The sequence below is a fragment of the Anser anser genome (genome assembly GCF_964211835.1).
Source record: "Anser anser genome assembly, chromosome: 1".
In the NCBI taxonomy this organism is placed as follows: Eukaryota; Metazoa; Chordata; class Aves; order Anseriformes; family Anatidae; genus Anser; species Anser anser.
This window is the reverse complement of record NC_139720.1, coordinates 45,813,096-45,835,738: the sequence shown is the minus strand read 5'-3', so window position 1 is coordinate 45,835,738 and position 22,643 is coordinate 45,813,096. Positions and strand designations below refer to the sequence as shown.

The 22,643-nt window shown below is 39.3% G+C and overlaps 1 protein-coding gene across 3 annotated transcripts in view; it reads left to right on the top strand.

Moving 5' to 3' along the window:
- ANO4 (anoctamin 4) overlaps window positions 1–22,643 on the top strand; it is a 220,395-nt gene that overhangs the window by 183,173 nt on the left and 14,579 nt on the right. For all 3 annotated transcript variants that reach the window (XM_083821204.1, XM_083821205.1, XM_083821206.1), the window contains 7 exons: window positions 6,045–6,185; window positions 8,564–8,728; window positions 12,363–12,399; window positions 14,919–15,030; window positions 15,829–15,886; window positions 18,111–18,208; window positions 21,528–21,670. In XM_083821204.1, the coding sequence (XP_083677330.1) occupies window positions 6,045–6,185; window positions 8,564–8,728; window positions 12,363–12,399; window positions 14,919–15,030; window positions 15,829–15,886; window positions 18,111–18,208; window positions 21,528–21,670 (754 nt within the window). The remainder of the gene's footprint in view (window positions 1–6,044; window positions 6,186–8,563; window positions 8,729–12,362; window positions 12,400–14,918; window positions 15,031–15,828; window positions 15,887–18,110; window positions 18,209–21,527; window positions 21,671–22,643) is intronic.

Here is a 22,643-nt window from a genome sequence, read left to right as displayed (position 1 = left end):
CTGAAGGAGTTAAACCAACCCAATGCACTTAATTCATTCCCTGCTGGCAGAAGAAGTCCCTTAAAGTAGCAAACAGTGAAAAGCGGTCTTAATCATTTCCCGTGGTGGTTACTAGAAAGGAACACCGTGCTCTTGGGACTGAGAACTGATGTCTAAGGAGAACTAGCAGGTTTTATTGTGCGGGAGAAAAGCAAGATTCTGTGGGTGTGGCAGGAAAATTGTTCCTTGAGTGGGATTTGGATGTACAGGTGTCCACAGTTTGCTTTCCTTACTCTCCAGAGACTGTACTGAAGTTCATGGAGGGACTGTAAGAGACTGCTGGAGTGGTATGAATACAGCTGAACTTCTATATTGCTGCCTCCATGGAAAAAAAAATCTTTTTCACTAGTCTTGCCAGCAGAGAAGCAGACTTCTGAGTTATGGGCTTTTTGTCCATGAGGCAATGTAGTTCATTGAGGCCATGACATGGTACAATTGCTCATTTGCTGGTAGGATGGTTTTTGTGTCTGTGTGTTTTTGTTTTGATTTGGTTTGTCTGTTTGTTTTTGTTGGTTTTTTCATTTGTTCATTTGTTTGTTTGTTTTTTGAAATGCTTAATGACTAGGAAAATAAGCCAAGAACCTGAAGTGAAATAACTTACACAACTAGATACTGGTTTCTTTATATCAACAGGATTATCAGTATTCGTGCACATAGGCTGCCAAGTCTTCATCACTTCAGGACTTTTCTGGTATATTTAGAGAACACTGATACTGATTTACCTCTCCTGAGATTAGCAGCCTGCTCTTGCCAATGCTGATGAGTAACAGAGAGAGGACACTGAGACAGTCCTGCCTGAGCTTCAGATATTGATCACCATTGAATTGCAGTGATCTTGTCCCTCTTGGCTAGTTGCAAAAAGGCCACTGCTGCTGCTGGCAGGTAGGGCAGAATACAGATATATCAAACGTTAAGTCAGGACAGGATTCCAGTTCAGTGTCCCACAAGGAGAAGAAACCTTTGGACTGAAAAAATACACCACCAAGTCTTTTTTTTTTTTTTTTTCCCCAGGAAGACGGGTCTGGCAGACATTCATGGAATGGGATGTTATATGTCTGCACCTTTTGCCATTTAAGCTTCCTGGAATTGGGATTTATGCAGATTTATAAAGCCATCCACCCATTTTTTTCTTTTTTATAGTCAATTTATTTACAAATACTGGATTCCCTGGTAAAGTTATCTTTAGGTGATGCCTTGCTTTTCCGTTTCTTTTTCTTTTCTCCTTTTCTTTTTTCTTTTCAACTTTTCTTTTTTCTTTTTTCCTTTTCCTCTTTTCTTTTTTTCTTTTTTTCTTTTCCTCTTTTCTTTTTTCTTTTTTTTCTTTTTTCTTTTTTCTTTTTTCTTTTTTCTTTTTTCTTTTTTCTTTTTTCTCTTTCCTTTTTTCTTTTTTTCTTTTTTCTCTTTCCTTTTTCCTTTTTTTCATTTTTCTTTTTTATATTCTTTCCTGTAATAATAGTACTAAGCAATATCTGTCTGCTGTGGTAAGGTTCAGAAGAGCCTTTCTCTTAGGAGTGAGAACCACAGGTCCAAGCCCATTCAGGACCAGTCCTTATTCTGTTTCCTCTTCATGCACATGCCCACAACTCTACTTGCAACCTTGCTGCTTCCACTGAAGGTTCTTGTCCTCTTGCAGAGGCTGGAGGAAAGATTTCGTATGTAAGATTTGCTCTCTGATTTCTAAAAGCAGTACCATGTCTATGTCTTAGGAAAAATAAATAAATAAATAAATAAAAAGGCAGCCATCCCATCAGCTGGAATAACTGAAAAGACAGAAGGCAAGCAACAGAGTTTGATTTTTTCTCTTCCAGTCATAAAGACTGTCTGAGCTTCTGGTAGTTGAAACTATCCTCATAGAAATGTGATGCATTTATTTTATGATGTTTGTCAAATAACATTACGTTTTATAAGAGACGTTTATGTCCCACTGGCATATTATTTCAGTCTGGCCTGCAGAATAGCATATGCATATCAGTGATTTTCAGAGGACACCTGCTCCCTGGTCAGCTGGTCCTTTTTTCTCACACCAGGCTTTTACCAGTGAGGTCTGTCAACAAGGCTGTAATCTTGTATCCTGGGGCAGTGTTGAGTGTACCTGCTCCACAGCTATTCACTGAGCCATTCTGGAGGGAGTTTTGTCGGTCTCTACCTCAGGAAGCAGAAGCCTTTCAGAAGCAGTGTGCCAGATGGTACTTTTCCCTCCTGAATTAGAGGTTAAACATGCCAATAAGAACTCAATTGGCTGCTTCTCAAAGATTTATGTGACCAGACATCAGACCATCAGTATTCAATTGTCATTTGAGACATCACCTCCTCCCTTCTACTTTGTTCAGTGTGCAGTGGGGTCCCAGAGGTGGGAGCTGCTTGCCTCCCAGAGGTGTCTTCTCTGGAGATGCTACAGCTGCCAGTGCCCAACCCTGCTGCACTCAAAAATGTTCTTGCTTTAAGGTCAGCTCTACTGATCGCTGACTTCTCTCCTAAAAGTATCAGATAACGCACTTTTCCTTTGCCACCGGGCTCTTTGCTGGACATTGACACCAAGACAGTCACAGATTTGGAAGCATGTGTCCCAAGGTGAAGAAGTATTGAGATTATTTCCCTGTTCTGTGGTTCGAAGTCCACCTTCACTTTGCAATTGCCTTCAGCTGCAAGCAGGATGACATGCGAATCATGGCCTTCACAAAGGAGACTTAGTTCCATGGGTGGCTCTGCTCTCATTGTCCCAGTGATCAAGATTCAGACTTTGGTAGTTTTTTTGGTTAATTCCCTTTCTACATCTGGGATAAACAGGACAATATATACTTGGATTAGGAAAGACTGGATTCCTACAAGAATTCACTTGTTGAAGAACTCAGAAACCTCCTGAAAGAAAAGGATATATTGCAGAAAGAAATTTAGAGTAGATCTTCTAGTGCAGAAAGGTCTGGGCTAAGGCAGTACACATTAATCTGTATTTGATATTCCAGAAACCAGAAAGGTTTCTTCTGTGGGGAAAAAAAAAAAAAAAAAGAGAGAGAGAATTTGGATGATGCATGTTTGAGAAGGAGGGAAGGAGAACAGCCTGTTTTATTGAGAAATGTCTGTAGATTGAAAAAGTCACATCTTGTGGAGTTGATCATGATGTACATGTCAGTGAAACTTTGTCTCCATAAGGTGAAACGTTACTCCTAAAAATCCTGCTTTCTAATAAAATCTCTGACAATTAGATTTCATCTCTCATTTCCATTCAGTTAGCACTGGACAAACCCAGCCAACTTCTTTTATTAGCTATTTCACAGAAATCAATTAAACAGTTCTAATTACCATTCTAAGTCACAAGCTTCTATTAATGAAAATTGTTGTTTTTATTAGCATTAGCTGCCATGTCTAGCCTTTGCTTCTTTCAATTTTTGTTGTCAAATTGAAAAATGTTCTGCTACAAAGGGAAATTTGCTAATTCCTACCAACAATAGATTGAAATTAAAAAAAAAAAAAAAAAAAAAAAGATTTATAGGGCTTCCTATCACGTTACTGTCACTTTTCTGTTCTAAATGAAGAGACAAAGAAATGAAGCAATTAAGACAACAGGAAGGAGAATTCAAACTATTCACATACATGACCTTGTGAATTCCTGACCACTACAGCTTTTCACTAAAGGAAGGCATGCCACAGCCCCTGGAGTGTCTGGGTCCTCCAGCCTGGGGACATGGGCACAAGGTGTACTGCCTCCTTCAGCCCTGCATATCTGTATTTTCTTTCCTTGCAAATGAGATGCAAGGTGAGAAACATGGACAGTAACAGGGTCTTGCCTGGGGTGTGCAACAAGAAACCAACTGCACCGTGTTCCTGGGACTCCGAGCTGAGATATGGCTTCTGTCACTATTTGCAGTGCACTTTTCCTTTTCTTCAGTGTCACTTTCTGTATATTGTTAATGTGAGGCAGATACAGGACTGTCCGCTTCCTTCCCAAAGGTGTGCTCAGCATTGCTGAGTGTCATTAAACAGGTATGAAGGTTCATGCCAGAGTTTCAGTTCTGTGTGGAGATTTATCTATAAAAATAGCATTTGCATTTGCATTATCTGAATTGACTGGAGATTGTAGAAGATACCTAGATTTATGGACAGGTGTGTACAGTAAGAAAACTTCCTTATAGTGCAGATCGTAAAATGTAATCAAGCTTTGGCTTAGAAAGGGCTGCAGAAAAGAAAGGGTTTCTTGCATATTGCTCAGTGGGTCAGCTGGCAGAGCCCTTCCACAATCTGCAGAGCTCAGTTCTCGAGTGCCCTGCTTCAATGCCATCACACTCTGTCCTTTTGGATGTCCCTGGGCACATGGTAATATTACTTGTATTGTTTCTCTTGCTAGATTCTCGTCTTCTCAACAGCCTTCTGCCCTGATATGGCAGAAACAATGTGAGCAGGGCAGAATAAGAGCGAGGTAGTACCCCGCCTCCACAGAAACATGCTTTGCCTTTGTGTATACCCCAAATAAGTTTTGCTCTGCCAAGATTCAGAAGCTTATTTCCTGTATGTCATGTTGCATTCTCACTTTCTCTAATTTTTTTTTACACATGCAGATTTTTGTCTGTGTTTAATCATAGGGATAGGCAGAGAAAAGAGATATTAGCTTGTCTAGCTTAGCCACTAGCTAATGCAGTGCTGGTTCCCTCAAGCACATACTTAGACAAACATTGCAGCCAAGCATACATGACTCTCATCTTTATTTAAATAGCATGTTACCAAGTTGCTGTTTGAATTTGGAAATTAAGTGTATTGAGAAAGTGCCTTCAAAATTTAAGACTGAGAATGAGACTTTTTTTCTTTCCCCAGAGGAATTTTATTAAAAGAATGTAAGATTTTAGGATATCTTATTTTTATTCACGTTTTAAAGGCTTGCATGAGCAACTAACATTCACCAGTTTCAATGTAGCCATTTAAGGTCTGCTTATTTCTAAGCTATTAGAATGATTAACCTATAGCCATAATCAATAACTTTCAGTCAGGCAAAGTTCAATTAAGAGCAGCTGAAGTGTTGGAAGTGAACGAAATCAGTGCATTAGGCTCTTAACTATTACAACAAAATGCGCAGCAGAGGCCTGGCAGAAAACCTGCAAAGGCAGTCGAAAGGTGCCTCTGTGCTTCCTCATAGCCAGCTGTATGATGAGCCAGTTCTCCAGCATGCACCAGAGCACTGTAACACTCGATCCGACGTGTATGGTCTGCCAGCAGCTGCCAGAGTGCATCCCCGCAGCCTGGTGCTTGCCCTTGTCTCTGGCAGCATCCCTGATGTCAGACTTGGGAGAGGTGGCCCAGGACAAGCCAGGACAGGCTGGCGGTGAACCTGCTGGATGGCAGGGCGGGGGGGGGAGCTGTACTGCAGCTGAAAACCACACAGTCTCAGCTGAACCCTGTCTTCTAACACAGCTGTGAAGAGATGTAACCAAGTTGCAGTCTAAGAAATCCCCAGGTTTCATTTCAGAAGAGAGTATTACAGCAAAGCAAGACTTGAAATGTCTGCTGCTGAAAGCTGCTCCTGCTATTAGTATTGTCCAAGCTAGAAAGGAATTGAGCAATACTGGATGGCATGGCCTCTCTAAATAATGAGAGTCTTTTGCTGCTGTTACCTAACTACCAAGCAAACAGCAATTGGGTTTGGAAAAAGGAGTATCCTCCCATCATTGTTGTAAAGTTACAGTATAAATAGGATAATACCAGTCTGGAAAACCCTGTGATAATGATGTTGAAATGACATGGCTTGCAGTCATACAGTTTGAAAAAGCATTGTTTAGATAAGTAGCCAACTGGGGAGTTCACTAAATGGTTCCAATATGGTTTTATGGGTATAGTGATGTATTTGAGTCCTCATGACGGATACCTGATTTCCCACCTCAGCTTTTATAGTAGCTGTGCCAGCTGCTGAATTCCAAGGTGTAATTCTCATTAACGGTGATCTGAAAAAATGATCTGAAGTTTCCTACAGAGTCTTTCCTAGCTGTACTGTACATGAACATTGTCTGTCTGTTCTCTAGGAGGAAATACGCCCGCAGTTTGAAGCCAAGTACTCCAAGAAAGAACGAATGAACCCCATATCCGGAAAGCCAGAGCCTTATCAAGCATTTGCAGATAAATGCAGCAGACTCATTGTTTCTGCATCTGGAATATTTTTTATGGTTTGAGAACTTTTATTTCTTTTCCTGTTTAAAATAATACAAAGTAACTTTATCTCTGATGAGAGAGTATGGAGATACTGGATATGACTGCTTGAAAGTACCATAAGCTCTATCATGTTTACTGCTGACTGAAAATCTGCACAGAGCAAATATCCTGAGTTTCTGTGAAGTCCCACACTAGTTTACTCTTCACTGACTCTCACAGTTAGTTAAATCTTTCTTTCGAGGTCCAGATTCCGGAGTATTACTAAGGCTATATGCATAGGGCTATGTGTAACTATACAAGTGCTGGAATAGTGATATTATCACATTTAGGCACCAACTTCAGCTGAATGAATTTCCTTACCCTCCCCATGTAGATAAGGCAGAGTGATGAAGAGGTGCCATGGGGGAGTCTGTTGTTCTTTGTATACTCTACAGAGAACTTAGCTTAGGTGACTAAAGTGATTAAAGATATTTGTATTTTTTCAGTGTACCACAGGGGTAAGAAAAGAGGGCTTATATTCCTAGTGCAATTGAAACAGAGAAACTGATGTTCCTTCTCGAAAATGAAGCATCCCTCCCCCTTCCAAAGCACAAAGCTACATGCACCAGGGAAGTCTCTCCTAACAGAGCAGCATGCATTTCTGCTAAAATGCTCCCTATCCCCTAACTCTACTGAATCTGTTATTCAGTATTATTCACATGACAGCAGTAGCAGTAGGATTGTCTTGAAAACACAGTTGTCATCAACTTGGACCCCAGTGGAATTTACTAGTGCTTTTCCAGGTGTGTTTCTGTATTTTGCCTATATATATATATATATATATATATTATAGTATTTTTTTCTTGAAGGGGACAATTTTCACTCTCTACCCTTTGAAAAGGCATTTGTTTATCTTCTTGGCCTAGTGGTAGATCTTGCTCAAAGTGCCAGGGAGAGTAGCCTTGCCCTGAATTTCATGAAATGCTCTACAAATTGTCTCCATAATAGTCCTTGAAACAAGACAAGGATTGTTTTCACTGAAGATACTTTTTAATGTTGGCATAACATGGGTTTCCAATGAGGTAGAAAAACAACGATTTTTCCCCTTTTAGGTAAAAAATATCCCTTAAAAAGAATAGTTTTAAGCACAGGAGATATGCTTACCAAAACTTCAAGTTAGAGCTTTTCTCAAAATCTCACAGCACTGACTCACAGTGCAGTTATAAATACAGCTGCAACTGGATCGGTGGTTCCTTGTTACCAAAGGAAAGGGGTCCTTCCTCTTGGCACTATGCAGGGAATCCAGAGGCAATCCTCTAACTCAGTAACTCTGCAATGTTTCTGTGTGCTGCCAGTGTGGTAGCAGAGAATCTAATAAACTGCCCCTTCACATTCACACACACCTAACTTTTTTTGTTCTTCTGCACTGTGATTGTGTCAGACAGTGTTGTCACTAATAACATATGAAAGCAGCTTGATTAGCACTTAATGTTTTCAGAATCATTTTTCCCATTCAATTACCTTAGATATGCTTTGGTTTTGACAGGTTTCAGTTGTTTTTGCATAACTTCAGTATACATCTAGCTTTTGGAAGTACTATCTGTCTTTTACTGAAGAAACTCTCCCTATCTAATTAGATAGCTAACGGGTACTGTGTCAGCATTTGTATGAGATGAGTCACCCATACTAATTCCCAACTGTTTGTCCTTTAGGTGGTTTGCTAAACTGTGACATAAATTGGTCACGATGGAAAACAGTTGTCATTTAGTGCTCAACTGTTGCATATGGAACATCAAGCAATTTAGCAGGCTGGCTCAGCTGCATGGCTCTCACATTATAACTGTCACATTTGCTGAAAGACTCATCAGAGAAGACATTACCAGGGCAATTGAATTTGTTACCTTCCCCAGATAGAATCTTTACAGAACTGTAGCAAGAAACAGCTTGCAAGGGGAGCTTGCCATGGTTGTTGCTGAGGCAGTGCTTACAAATGGAGACTTTTTCCTGCAAGCGTGAAGCACAAATTCCACCCCAGATACAACACCATCACACTGGGACATCAGTTTGAGAATAGTCTTTGTACATTGTCAAACATGTGTGTAAGAAAAATTCCCAATTCCCAGAACTGGCAATACTGTTTTCCACATTAATGCTGTGGAGCAGGTACATTGGCCAAGAAAATACTTAAAATGAAAAATTATTTTATTATGACTTTATAGGTATTTTGCATTATGGAAATAAAAAGGAATTCAGAATAAGAGGAATGTTCATGTTGAAGCTTTTCTCTAGAACCAAAGTTGATGTTTATTTCAAGCCTTTCTTTACGTTGGTATAGTTTTCAGTTTCAGAAAAAAGTTAACCCCTGTTCTATCTCTCTTTTTTTGTTTTGTTTTGTTTTGTTTTCCTCCTTCAGATATGTGTGGTGATTGCTGCTGTTTTTGGCATTGTTATTTACCGTGTTGTGACTGTCAGCACTTTTGCTGCCTTTAAGTGGGCTTTAATCAGGAATAACTCTCAGGTTGCAACTACAGGGACTGCAGTGTGCATCAACTTTTGCATTATCATGCTACTGAATGTGGTGAGTAAAACTCATATATCCAAAGTGAGTCACCAGATTGGTAGATATCTCAGCCTGCAGAGTACTGAATACTTTCAAATCCTGACTTCAGCAGAAACAGAGGTTACACGGTGCCTTGCTAAGCTGGACATGACATTTTTGTTTATGGACATGTCACCACTTATGTAAAGTACAATTCTAAAACCAATACATTAAGTAAAGCATGTTTGATTGTTCTAAAAATGTTTTAGGAAGACACGTCCATGCTTCTGTTTTATCCTTTGCCTCTTTTTTTTTTTTTCCTTTTTCATGTTTGCAGGTTTCAGTCTGTTTCATTAATATCCTTGTTTTTAATAAGTGTTTGGTTGTTCTTTTTTAAATACAGTGGCCAAGCTTAGCTCTTATTTAAACTAATTTCTGTTATTTCAGCTTCAGTTTTCATGGTAGCACCAGTCAGGATATGCATGTACAGATACAATGCCCATATGCAGAAAGGGGAAAGCTTCACAAGGCTTGAGCAGACATGATTTGTTCCATGAGCTGCTTATGGCCTTTTCAAGCTGACAGCAGCAGAGATGTGATCTAGGTGCATTTGGGGGGAAGGGGTTGCTGGCTGGCTGAGGTTAGCCTACTGTGGACATGTGAGATGGTTTGGAACTGGGCTTGGACATTTCCAGATAGCAACAGCCCCAGTAAGAGAATTTACCATAGACTAAACAGGGGAAGAGTTTCATCCTCCCATCAAGATGCAGATACTGCTGTGGTAGCAATGTGCCTTCTGTTAATTGATCTTGGCAAGAAATGTATGGCCTTTTACTCTCAGATAATTGTGTTTTGTCAATTGTCATTATAAGAATGCATTTTAAGGGAGCGGAGGAATCAGCCTACGAATCATCCAGGTACTGGAGCCAGGGCCGAGTATCTCTGCCCACTCAATGGCTAGAGTCTTCTGTCAAAAGCATGTTAGGCTTTGCTTCAGAATATATGCTGACTTACCTGGGCAACTTATAGAGGAATTATAAGGTGTTATTTCAGGCCTGCATACTTACAAGGGCTGGCTTGGAGATTATTTTCTTACCTATGCAATACCCAAGCATTTCCATCATCTAAAAAAATAATTCTAACAGCCCATCTTTTATACAGCAGTAGGTTCCAAGAAGTGTTGTGGCAGGACTTCACTTCTCCCTTGTCATAGGCAAGACTGGATTGGTGATTAGAACAGTCTATCAAGAACTATTGACTATGTTTCCCCTAGGGTGGGACAATAGGCTGAGAAAGGGCAGAAAGAGGTGGAAGCTATTAATTCTCTTTGAATTTGTACTGAGGGCTCCCTTCTTCTATGCTATTTTTCATTTATTGTTTGTTATCTGCAGCTTTGGGGGATTTTCTTTAATCTACCTAGAGCACACAATAAGCATAGAAGAAATAAAAAGAAAACTATATATATATCTATGTCAGTACAGCATCTGTTTCCAAGTCCTTAGTATAAGCCATTGTATATGCAGTGAAGCAGCAACAAAGCAATATTGCACAAACAAAAATATTTGGTTCTCAAAGAGTTCTACAGCTTAGAGAAATTTTTAAAATAATGAAGGATGGCTTGAGGTTGCCTTTTGAGAAAATTTATTTCCCAAAATATATCAAATTAATAGAGCACTGCAAAGATGGATTCCTTAAGCCTTGTGCACATTGCCATGCAATAGGCACCATATCCTTAGAACTGGATATCACTCATGGAAACAAAAGATCTCCAAAATATGAAACTGCATTAGCTGCATTAGTAAGAGGAGTTACAAACATAAAACCTCACTTCCTATGATGGATGAATGTAGTTTACTGAAGGACAGTAGTGCGGTTTCTTTTGAAAAAAAAAATCTTTTTTTCCCATCAGCAATCAGGTAGTTGAATCGTGTACAAACTGTGACTCAAGAAAAACAGCAGTAGAGAAAGCTAAGACAGCGTAATAAAACCAGAATGGACCAAGACATATATAACAGTAGGGAATTCACTGCTTGGAAGCCTGGAAAACAGCCAGTGATTCTAATACAAGTTAACAACCTCTCTAATCATCAGAGGAAAGGTACAGACCACAAGTAAGTTCTAGACTGGGTGCTCTGAGAGCTAGGTAAATACACTGACGCATCCATCATGACAGAATGATCTGACCTTCAAGCGTAAAATCACCCAGACAGTCATGCTGCCTGACCTGGGAACAATCATTGGCTTTACTTAGGTTAATAAAAGCTGTTAATTCCAGTGACACTGTCCACAGAAAATAAGAACAACTATATAATCCTAAAGGAGGTCCCTTGGGATGAGTAGTGATAAACTGCAGTAGCAGGTAATCTGGTCCAAATGCTGTTAAGAGAATCTCTAGTGCAGTCTTACTGTTCCACGAGGAACAGCAACAACATACAGGTTTGATACCCACATCCACAGAGCAATGTACATTTATAAAATAGTGTACTCCCTGCTGGGATCGAGATATAAACCTTCCAGACACTTAGCACTTTTACAGTTGCCCTTAGGAGATGCTTTTAAACCTAGTAGAAACCATCTTTTTCATTACTTGAATCAAAACCTTTTACACCAAAGGCAGCAAAAAGCTGTTCATAGCAAGAAGTGGTTGTTAACACAGATGAGATAATTCAGGATAACTTCAGATTTTAAACAGTCAGTTTAATCTATAAATTGTACTTACTTCAATTTAAGTAACAACAGTTTATAGGGATAACTGCAAATAAAAAGAAACATTGCTTATATGAACTTCAGAAATAACTAAGTACTTGAGCCTGAAATATGAGGAGTTTTTTACCCCTGTATGCATCAGTGAGAATTAAGGACATTTAGCATTTTGTGGGAGCAGGCCCTAGCCTCATTTGAAGCAAATGGAAATGGTTGTATTAATTTACATGAATAATGATGGTGGTGTGCTTTACAGGTTCAAAAGCTCTTTGCAAACAGTAACTGTGGAAACACTCCAAGTTAGTTTTCGTAAGCTTTATTAAGTTAGCAGTTTCACAGAGAATTTGAGATCTTGGTACATGCTAACCTCAGCAAGTGCCACTTAGGATTTAGAACAGCGTCACTGACGCAGGGTAAGATATGTGTCTGGAGGTAGGGATTATGAAAGGCTTTCTCTGAAGAACCCTGACTCCCCAGTGACTTTCATTCTTTTCAGCACCAGAGAGAAAGAGAAAAAGAAAACAAAAGGAAAAAGAAAAAGGGGGAAAAAAAGAAAGAAAAACAAAAAAGCACCAGAAAACTGCATCCCAGAGCACAGAGTGGTTTTCTTTGTGAGAAAAATGTTCCATAAGTAATTAAAACAAAAATCCCAATCTACAATTCTGCTTTGTGTTTTGGAAAAGTTGTCAAACACTTTTTCACTGTGTACATAAAATAGGGACAATGATAGCTTTTTTTCCACATGTATTGGGGATGAAAAGCGCTGTGTACAAGCTTTACAAATATTATTATTCTTTGATTGATTCTCTGATTATTGTATTATTACTATATAGTTTTATTATCCTCATTGCCAGAGCATCACAGGGATCATTTGAATGTCAGATTTAACATGGAAAAGCGATTACTTAGAAACAGTATGATAGTTTTTGAATTGGCCATGTTCTAAGAGGCTGTTTCTCCTCTGTTACAGCTGTATGAAAAGGTAGCTCTTTTCCTGACAAATTTAGGTAAGTGGAGTTAAATACACAGTTGAATGATATTGTGCTGATTTTTTGTCCCTATATTGTGACAGCATTCAAACTGTCTGTATAGATATGAAAAGTCCTGATTAATTTTATGTCTATAAGAATGAATGTTTTTCTAAAGTTTAATAAAGAAGTGTATCAACTAAGCTATAGTGCAATTGAATCAGCAGTAACAAGAAACCCACCTGCAGTCCTAGGTTCCTGTTCCAACCCCTCACCTTGTAAAAAGTTAAACAAATTGTTACCATGAGGGCAGAAGCATAAGTTTTCAGAGAGACTGAATGTTCAAAACTCCCAGATTTTGCAGAAACCTGGAAACAAGGGAATCACTTTTGGAAGCCAGATCTGTAGCTTGAAACTGAAGTTCTTACTGACTCTCAAACATATCTGTGTAGGAGGGTCAGTATTTGGGAGGGAAAATAAGAAGGTGACTTGTCAGCTTTGCCAACACCTGAACTCTAGTGGTGCTCTAAGTTTAAGTAATTTTTCAGGTCAGCCTTAAAGGTGATCTTTATGCTAGGGTAAGGTTGACATATTTCTTTGGTTTTACAGGCAGCTTGTACTAGAGTAGCAAATCACTCATCTACCTTCAGCTCAGGCAGTCTCTGGAGATCTTGATCACACTGGAAGATTGCAGTGGTTGGTGGCAGTTGGCAAGGGCTCCTTGATGTCAAGAAGCCTGAAATGAAATGCTGCTAAAGTCCTGCTAAATCAACCATATCATTGAATGTGCATGAGAAGTTGTTTTAAGCGATTATTCAGAGTTTGTGGATTATCTGTGTACGTTGCTGATGTTCAGTAATATATTTTGGACCAGGACTACAGATTTCCACCTCTGCTTAGAGGAACAGGTAATGTTAGCTAATGTCAGGGCTTTTCTACATCTGGAAAGTCCTAGGTGATGTGTCCAAAGTGTGTCGGTGTGAGGTAGTATTTTGTTCTGTTGTTTCTTAGATTAAGATTCCTCATTTTTATGTCTTAAATTTAAAATATTATTGCCATTCTGCATCCATGGAAAAGACACCTACTAGTTACAGTTAAGAAATACAACTTTCAAGTATGTGGTTTGTGTAGGCTATGCACTTTTTTCCCTTTGACATCTTGGGGACAGTAAGACGTGGTCTAGAGACCTTGAAGTTTGATTACTTTCTGCCAGGTTATCATCGAGGTAGGTCTGCTTCTTGTAGCCTCTGCAGATAGCACTTGTGTTGAGGACTCAGTGGGTCAAGCTGTTCTGACCATGTTCAGCCTTTATTGTGCTATTTACTCTGGTGGCCTAAGTAGCTGATTTAATTTGAATGATCTTTATCAGTGTAATAAGCTCAGAGTGGATTTGGCAGCAAAGCTACATTCAGGATGTCCTTCTTCGTATTTTACATGACCTTTTTGGAGCTCATGTCTGTGTTACTCAAGAGTTTTGCCATTCACTCTGATAGAAATATGAGCAAAGCTTCAGCTGCAGCAGCCCTATAAAAGTCAAGCTTATCCTTTCCACAGACTGACATCAAAAATCCACTATGCTTCATTTCTTTCTGCTTAGCTGAATATATATGTAGTGGCATGCACAGACTTGGCTTTCTTGACAAGTTACTTCCAAATTTATAGAGCAGTTGTTAATTAATAGTCTATTTTACAGTTTTGTTGAATCGTCTATTTGAAATTTCCTCATGGGTAGTGTGGCTCCAATTAAAGAGAATCTAGTTTATCATTTTTGTGATTGTACACCCTTTGAAGTACATATACGAGTACTACCATTATGATGCCCAGAACTCATAGTAGTAGTCATAACTACCTCTACTTCTCTGATTACTCCTGTTCATAGCAATGTATTACTAACAAACAGGCTCATGACTACTGGAAAGCAGTTGCAGGACATGGTAGTGGTGTGTTGGTGTAGTAGTTATTTTGTTAACTCCTGCCTTGATTACTCTGTAGATTAAGGGCCAAGCTGAAGTGAAGGCATATGTCTTCCCCTTTCCCATTTGCCTACCCATCTATTGCAAAGTATTTTTTCTCTATCTTCTGTGAGGAGCTCCCTGGGACAAGGAAAGTGGCACTCTGCTGATACCTGTGTAAAGTCCTTAGGTGCCAGCAAGGTAGGCACATCCATGAAACAGAACCAGAAGGAGGATTTATTTCGGTTCAGTGTGACATTTGTAACAAAAAGGCACAGCTTATAGTGACATGCTTTGCATCTGTGTCATCATGGTAGGCTGCAGAGCGGGAAATGAGAGAAAAACCTGAGTCTGTAAGAATATACATGTTATCTTGCAGTCTCCTGGAAATATACGTATCCAGATACCTAAACAGGTTTCTGAGACTTTACAAGCTAGCTTGCTGTGTGCTTCTTTTGGATACGATTTCTACTGTCAGCTTATATATTGAAATCAGCAGGCTATTTACAAAAACATTGCCAGCTCAGATAGGTTCCTGCAGCCTTTGTGCCAAGTGAAATTGTTAATCTGATTAAGCCTCTCAGACTCTGCTCTCTTTCTTCACAGAACAGCCTCGTACCGAATCTGAGTGGGAGAACAGCTTCACTCTGAAAATGTTTCTTTTTCAGTTTGTCAACCTGAACAGCTCTACCTTTTATATAGCATTCTTCCTTGGAAGGTAGGATTGATATCTTCAACCTCATATTCACGAAATAAGTAGAGAGGAGAAATAAGATTGTCAGTAATGAAACAAAATAGGACCATACTATCTCACATCTTAAAATGCAAATTTCTTACTAGCAAAGTGGGCAAATTACAGTTTTATTTTCTTTTCAAAGGCCCAGAAACAGACATGTAGTTTTCATTTCCTAGCATCGTATTGACTTAATGCTAACTCTTAGCAATTTCACAACTGGGAACTGATGCCACCCCCAATAATACGCATGCAGGCCACTTAGCTCTCTCTTGATGTGTGTAATTTGTATGGTAAGTAAATAATTCAACATTGTGTCTTTTTTTTTCTTTCTGAGTATTGAATACTTTGCTGCTTTTATTATGAGATTTGAACTGTTAACAATGAATTAGGAGCCATCAGATTTTTTTTCCTAGGGAAAACTAACATTTACACTGTTTTCATGGAAAGGCAGATACCACAGCCTGAATAAGAAAATGGACTGGCAGTTGAAAACCATTTTTGACTGACATAAGCAGTTTTATTTACATTTCCTCTCTGCTCTGCATATGCTGAACATCAAACAGCACAGTACTTGGTATTCACATAAAACTTGAAGTAAAAATATATTTAGCCCTTCGTGTGAATTATTCCAGGGATCCCCAAATCGTTTTTGCTGCACAACATCTTTTATAGTTGGTCATGCTAAGGTGACATTAGATTAAAACAACAGTGTGAGCTTTCTTCTACTGCTGTGAACAGACTGCTCATACAACATCGTTGATGTATATTTGTGTGTTAAAGATTTACAGGACACCCTGGTGCCTACCTAAGGCTGATAAACCGGTGGAGACTGGAAGAGGTGGGTGCTTCTTAACTCCTATGATTCTGAAACAAGCTACACGGTGATTTATTTGCTGCCCATAGATGCAGTAAATGCAAGCAGAGGCAGACACATAACTCTGTCTAAGTATTTTTGAGTGTGCTATTGGGTTTTGAGATGCTTTCTAACTCCATACTGCTGACACTCTACCATCTGCTACAAAACCGTCCTTATATTGATATATGCCCTTTCAGTGCTAGCAGTTTCAGTCAGTGCATCACATTTGTATAGTTTAGCCTTTTCTTACATTTTTGTGTTGGAAGGCTTTCATCCTTAAAATGAATCAAAGTCAGATATGAATCTGACAAATTTTTGCTTCTGAAAAATTCCTTCCTCTCAGCTTTTCTAGCCTTGCTGACCAGGGAGCTGTATTAATAAAATAACAATTTAAAACATAGATACATAAAATGTACTTAAAAATTGACCAAAACACCTGAACAAACTTCCCAAAAGAGTGATTGACATAGTGTTGGATGTCTACAAAGTCGTATGAAATTCGAGAGAAGTGAGGGATTGCTTTTGCAAGTCAAGTACCAACCCTATTATTTTTTTGGCAAATACATTCAGAATTCAAAAACCAGTTATTGAAGGTGAACAGCAGCAGTTTCTGTATTGGTCCTGTAGCATTCAGTGCTGCTGTTTGTACAGTCAAATCCTGTGGTTTCTTTCCTGCTTTGCAGATGAATAATGGAAACAGCTTTGCAAATACATGACAAACGGCAAGTGGAAAATGCAGGTCTTTACACTGCCAACATGAATTTACAAACACTTCCAGATGTCTAAATATTTTCATTTACAGAGGTCATCCAAACGTTAGCAAAAAATGAATAATTTGAAAAGGCTGTCCTAATTTTGAAGTAGTGAATTCTGTACATTCAAGGAAAAAGTAATAAATGGACAGATAGACTGAACAACCCTCCAAAGTCTGAGGGGGACCAAGTTGACCTAAGCTGCTGCTAAAAGAACATGATATAGCCTAGGCCGGTGTCCCTGGTTATATTCAGACCCCAGTGTACATAGCACATTAGTGGTGTTATGGCTGTAACATCACTGCTACTTCATTAGTACTTCATCTACCTCTCTTAGGCTATATTTGCTTGTGTGATGATTCCTAAAAATAGAAGGATGATGATTTAATAATAATGCTAGTGAAGTTAATTAAAAAGTGTTTGTGCTACCCTGTTAATCTAAAAAGAAACTCAATGAGGTCAACAGAAACCTCAGCAGGGACCCTGATTATGAGGACTGTATAATGCAGTATGTATTAGAAATTCGTATTACGTTTTGTTACAGGTCATAACTAATTTCAGTTTTTTTCTCCCTAAAAAATAAAGAGAAATAGTTCCAGTTATGTGACAGTAACCTGCTTCACTTACCCATAATACCCAGGATTTAATGATACATCTTGGACTCCACTGTTTGGATCTGCAAAGTCAATTGTAAAAAATGCTGTTTGAGGGCAGAAAGTTTTGGGCACTTTCTGTTTCTTCTTTATGGCATTGCCTAAATTTTTATTAGCTGAGCATCTCTCCCCAGACCAACACCATTTCTTCAAGGCCTGGACCTATGGCTAAAACAAGTAAGCACTCAGAAAGAGACACTGAGAACTGCTGTTTGACAGTTAGGGACTTTCAGTTCTTCAAGAAGAGAATACTTTCAGGAATCTACTAAGTCGTATACGTTACAAGTACTCAATAAACAGTATTAGGATTATCCTCTAGGCATAAACTCTTTGCATGTGCAGCCAGGAGAAATTTTTTCTTCATTTTTTGACTTGAGGCATAATCAGACTCCTTAAAAGCTATTGTAATCCTTGGAGGAATTTGGTAGCCTTTACCTCTATCCTACCCACAATTCCATAATATACTGTCCTGGTTTCAGCAAGGATAGAGTTATTTGAGTAGCTGGTGTGGTGCTTAGCTGCTGGCCAGGTTAAACCACAGCACATATTAGCAGTATTAGTGTGAAAACCATATTTGTTTCAGCTGATTCTGTCCCCTGCAGAGAATTAGATGATAGGCTTACAGGGGTCATGGTATGATACAGTTTTGTATGCTCCCGTGAGTTTATATTATAAAAAACATTAAACAGAACAGCATTAAATTTCCTTTAAGTAAATTGTCTAATATAAGTGTTTGCTCTTTAAAAAATGCTTAAACTGAGCATTATTTCTACTTAACCTTTTGTTTCTTTTTTTCTGTAGTGCCACCCTAGTGGATGCCTTATTGATCTCTGTATGCAAATGGGTATTATAATGGTGCTAAAGCAGACATGGAATAATTTCATGGAACTGGGCTACCCGTAAGTAAACATAACGTCTATGCTTTTGTAGGTCACAGAAGGATACTAAGTTTATTGGTTTTTTATGAACAGTTACAAAAAAGCAAGGTACAGTAGCCATTAATATAGAAAATTTCCCTTAAGACAGACAGCTCTTAAACTAGATTTCCAGACTTGTAGAGATAGTTGTTGTAGCTTTTTTATGTTGGATATGGTTTGAAAAAAGGAAAGTGTAATATAGATATTAACAAATAAATAATATGTGAGAAGTACTTGATTCCATTAAATCATATTCCCTGTTTCAAAACTCCTTAAAAATAACTGTAGGACCACTGTATTCCTTGCATAGGCAATATTATATGTATCATTTTTTATCTATACCAGGAAATTCTAAATTGGATTTCTCCTTGCTGGGTGATAAAAGATGCCTGAAAGGGCAGGTATGAGCTGGAAAAAATGCATTGCTGGCATATTCGCTCTCAGAGATAGAAAAATGTACTGACTGGTATGTAGACAAATTCCCTGGTGATCTTCTGGGTATTGTGGAGCTGTGCCCTAGCTACAAAGGTTGACAGTTATTCATTTTCTATTGGTTCATTTCTTATTGATTAGTATTTAATAAGCATGATTAATAGAGACAGTTGATGCTAGAGACTGTGGCAGATCATCAAGTGAAATTAGCAAGTGTGAAAACATTAGAGAGAGTTGACATTGTCAGAAAGTTTGCCCTTGCAAAGTTCTGCAGTTCGGAGGGATTTGCATCGCTGCAGGATCCACAGCAGAGCTAGTGCAGAGGCCGGTGCCTGAACTGCAGAACGTGTCGCAGCAGTGATTTCAGGCAGCCTCTGCGGTGATCACATCCAGCCGTAAGGAGAATGGAGTAAATGATTTAAATGCACAGAGTAATGGGCAATCAAGGTACTCAACATTCACCATTCGTCTGTTTTCCCCAGCCAGTGCCTAGCGCGCTTCTCGCCAGGATTTTGCAGCTGTTAGGGCTGGAGGAATTAGCGGGGTGGGGAGGGGGGAACAGCAGCAGCAACACTGATACTTCTCTTTCCGCTCCCAGACTCTTTTGTCAGTTTTCATTAGATCTTTCTGCTACCTACTAATAGGGATTTTGAAACCTAATAATAAACACTGAAGAGAATTAAAGAAGGTGACAGAAGTAGATAAGAGGGGGTTGTTTAAGAAGAAGTGCTTTAATAGGAATAAACTATTTTAAGTAAAGTCAGTCCCTTCATTTAGAGTCACAACACAAATCACACAGTCACAGCAATGTGAGAAGCTTAAACCTATTCTACTGGGAGATGTGTTTTCTCTCCAGCCCTTTCACACTACCTCTCTAGCCCTGATATGCTGCAGGCAAGCACATTTCCTTTTTGTATGAAAAAACAGTTATTTCTGCTAGCAGCATGGTTGGAGCCACATGGATGGCCAGAGGATTTAGAGGCAACTAAATGTTGCTAAATGTTGTTGACTGTTCTGCAGTCTAGAACATCACTGCCCCTCCATGCATACTCTGGCTATTGCCTGCCAAGTCCCAGGCAGTGCCAGCACTGTGCCACTCCAAAGCTGATAGTGGGGAGTACTTCTCCGTAAGACAGTCCTAGGAGAGATGCCACAGCAGCCTGTTTTGGAGAGTGCTATTTTGCATCATTTCAGGGTGGCAGTCCAGCCCTGGTGCTGGTGTGTGCTCCCACAGGGACCATGGGGGCACGCAGCAGGAGTCTGCCATGCTGCCCAGGGCTCCAGGTGTTCTTTAGCAACAGGAACTCCAGTGCCTGCTGTTTCATCTCACACTGATATGTACGGCACTGGCTTGTGTTTTGAAATTTATACCTGAAATTTAAAAACTAGGTTTCAAAGGTATCAAAGAGAGGCTCTAGGTTTGGTGTGCAAAGGCCTTTATTGTTTCATAGTTCTATGTGTTCATACAAATGCTGGCATGTCAGTGTGGTGCTTCTGCTTCATACAAACACCACCTCAAGACCTTTGAAAGTATTTTACAGTTCTCTCCTGCACTGTATGTACATTTGCAATAACTAGGAAACAAAGTATAAATTATTGCTTCATTTGGAGGTGGGAAACTGCAATTTCAAGTTGATATTATTCCTGGAAGAAGAACACATATCAATATTAAAACCTTATTGCATTACATTGCTCATATTTTGCTCAAATATAAATCAGAAAAAGACATCACTTCGAATTTTACTGTCAGTCTTCAACATTAATAACACTGGTTATGGGTTTCTGCTCACACAAAGGAGGAAATAACTGGGATACATCTCAGAGTATAGGTCTCCCACCCACCTCATCCTGCGTTTTGCCTTTTTTGCAGGAATTCATTTTTCAGCCCTCTCACCTTCTCATAGTCAGGACAAGAGAGGCAAAGCCCCATAATCATCAGTCACAACCATCTTTCATTCACAGGAATATCCTTTTTAGCCAGTTTTCACATTGATGACTGGCTGAATTATTTGGGTGAGTTAGCACCTTCTAACTTGCTGAGATGAAGGGGCCCACCACAATTTTGGAGAAAAGCTCGTGTTGTTTTGCTTTCTATACTAATTATAGCTCAAGTCCTTTTTGGCCCAGTAAGTGCAATTCCTTGACCTGGAGAGACAAAGGTGTTTACTTCAGATGTGGGCACTCATTTCCGTTCTGGCTCAGTCTCTCCCGTGCCCCTACACTTGCATTTCTTCAGGAACAGCATATTTCCTCTGAAGTCCAGTTCAGTCTTCCCCTTCCGTGAGGTGGAGAGCTCTCTTAAGTCCGCTGTTAATCTCTTGGCCACCACATGTTGTCAGTAGTCCACACACTTCTTTCTGCCCCTCATTTCTCTGAATATTTGGCTGCAGACCCTATAATTACGTTCAATGTATTTCCTTCCCTCCCAGGATAGCTCAGGGACTGCCACCCCCACACAGTGTAGAGCCGTGCAGAGATGCCATCACACACAGGAAGGGATCAAGCAGCATTAGCACTCTGGTTACTGGTTTCTCATTTAGAGCTTAACTGTCTTCACACAACATTGTGTCCTGCCTTATAAACAGACCCTGAAATGATTTGCCATTTTGTATAGGCAAAAATAAGCTAAATAAGTAATAAAAAGATGTCAAAACCCCTTTTTCATTTTAGTAACATCCTACTAGACTTATCTGTTTTCATACCTATTACACTGTGTCTTCGGCCACATGCATTACTAATGCTCCGTTTTCCTGTGCATTGGAAAATTCATTCTGCAAGGTATGTTGTGCACGCTCAGCCTCTTCCAGTTTATCGATGAATACCCAATAACAGTCTTTACTTGTTCTCTTTAATTTATTTGAAAATGTAGGCTAATTCAAAACTGGTGGACCAGGAGAAAACTACGGCAAGAGTATGGCACACAGAGAAAAACAAGCTTCCCCCAGTGGGAAAAGGACTACAATCTGCAGCCTATGAATGCTTATGGACTCTTTGATGAATACTTAGAAATGAGTATGACACTGACCTTAGCTCTCTCTTTCACTAGATTTTAATGGTATTGGTTTTTTTTGATGTGGGCTGGTGTACTTCTTAAACTATTGCTGTGTGGAGCTAAAGAGGCTGCAAAACAGTTCTTATTCTTACAAGTCAGGTGAGGAATGGGAGTGGATTTCTAAGAGCCAAACCAAGTCAATGCAGCTAACCACACTGCTGCTGGTTTGCTAACCCCGCATTTATGACATGCTTCTGAATCTGGCTTCGTATGAGGAAGGTTGTTTTCTAAACAGCAGCCCATCTCTTCACCTGTATATGTTTCTGAAGAAGTTTGCTGGGTTTTGCTTAAGGAAGTTCCCTTGGGCTTTTATTTTAAACTGAATGGAACAGACTTGGATGCTTGGTTATGTTTAAAATTCACCATCATCTACTGCCTCATGTTTACAAATTAGCTTGCTGTCAAAAGGCATTGCTTTATCCAGAGGAAAGGGGAGAATAACTGCTGTAACAAATGTTAAAGAACAAAAAACTTTTGCCCTGTGTGACCGAACTGTGTTTATCATGAAAGTTTTTTTCTTTTCTCCCTCAAACAATTCTTTTCGAATTAATGGCAAATCTGGGAGTCTGAAGACCTGCCTCAGGAAACTTACATAAGGTTTCAAACTGCTGCCTACTTGTACAGTAAACCCTAATCTTTGCAAATATTGAGAGATCCTAATTGGTGCTGGAATAAAAATGTAAATTTCTAAAAGCATAGATTGTCCACCTCCAAACTCTTCTCCAAATTACAAAATCTAGATGTTGAAGTCCATTCTGGTGATTGATGTGCATTTGATTTGGTCATCCTTGCTCTGAGATTTGGCAAGAAAGTTCTGCATAATTGTCACAAGATTATTGTATAGTACAGCACAATAAGGAATGTTTGTACGTGTGATACTTCAGTATCTGAGAACTTGGAATTAGAGCTCAATAGTTACACTGTGACCTTTCC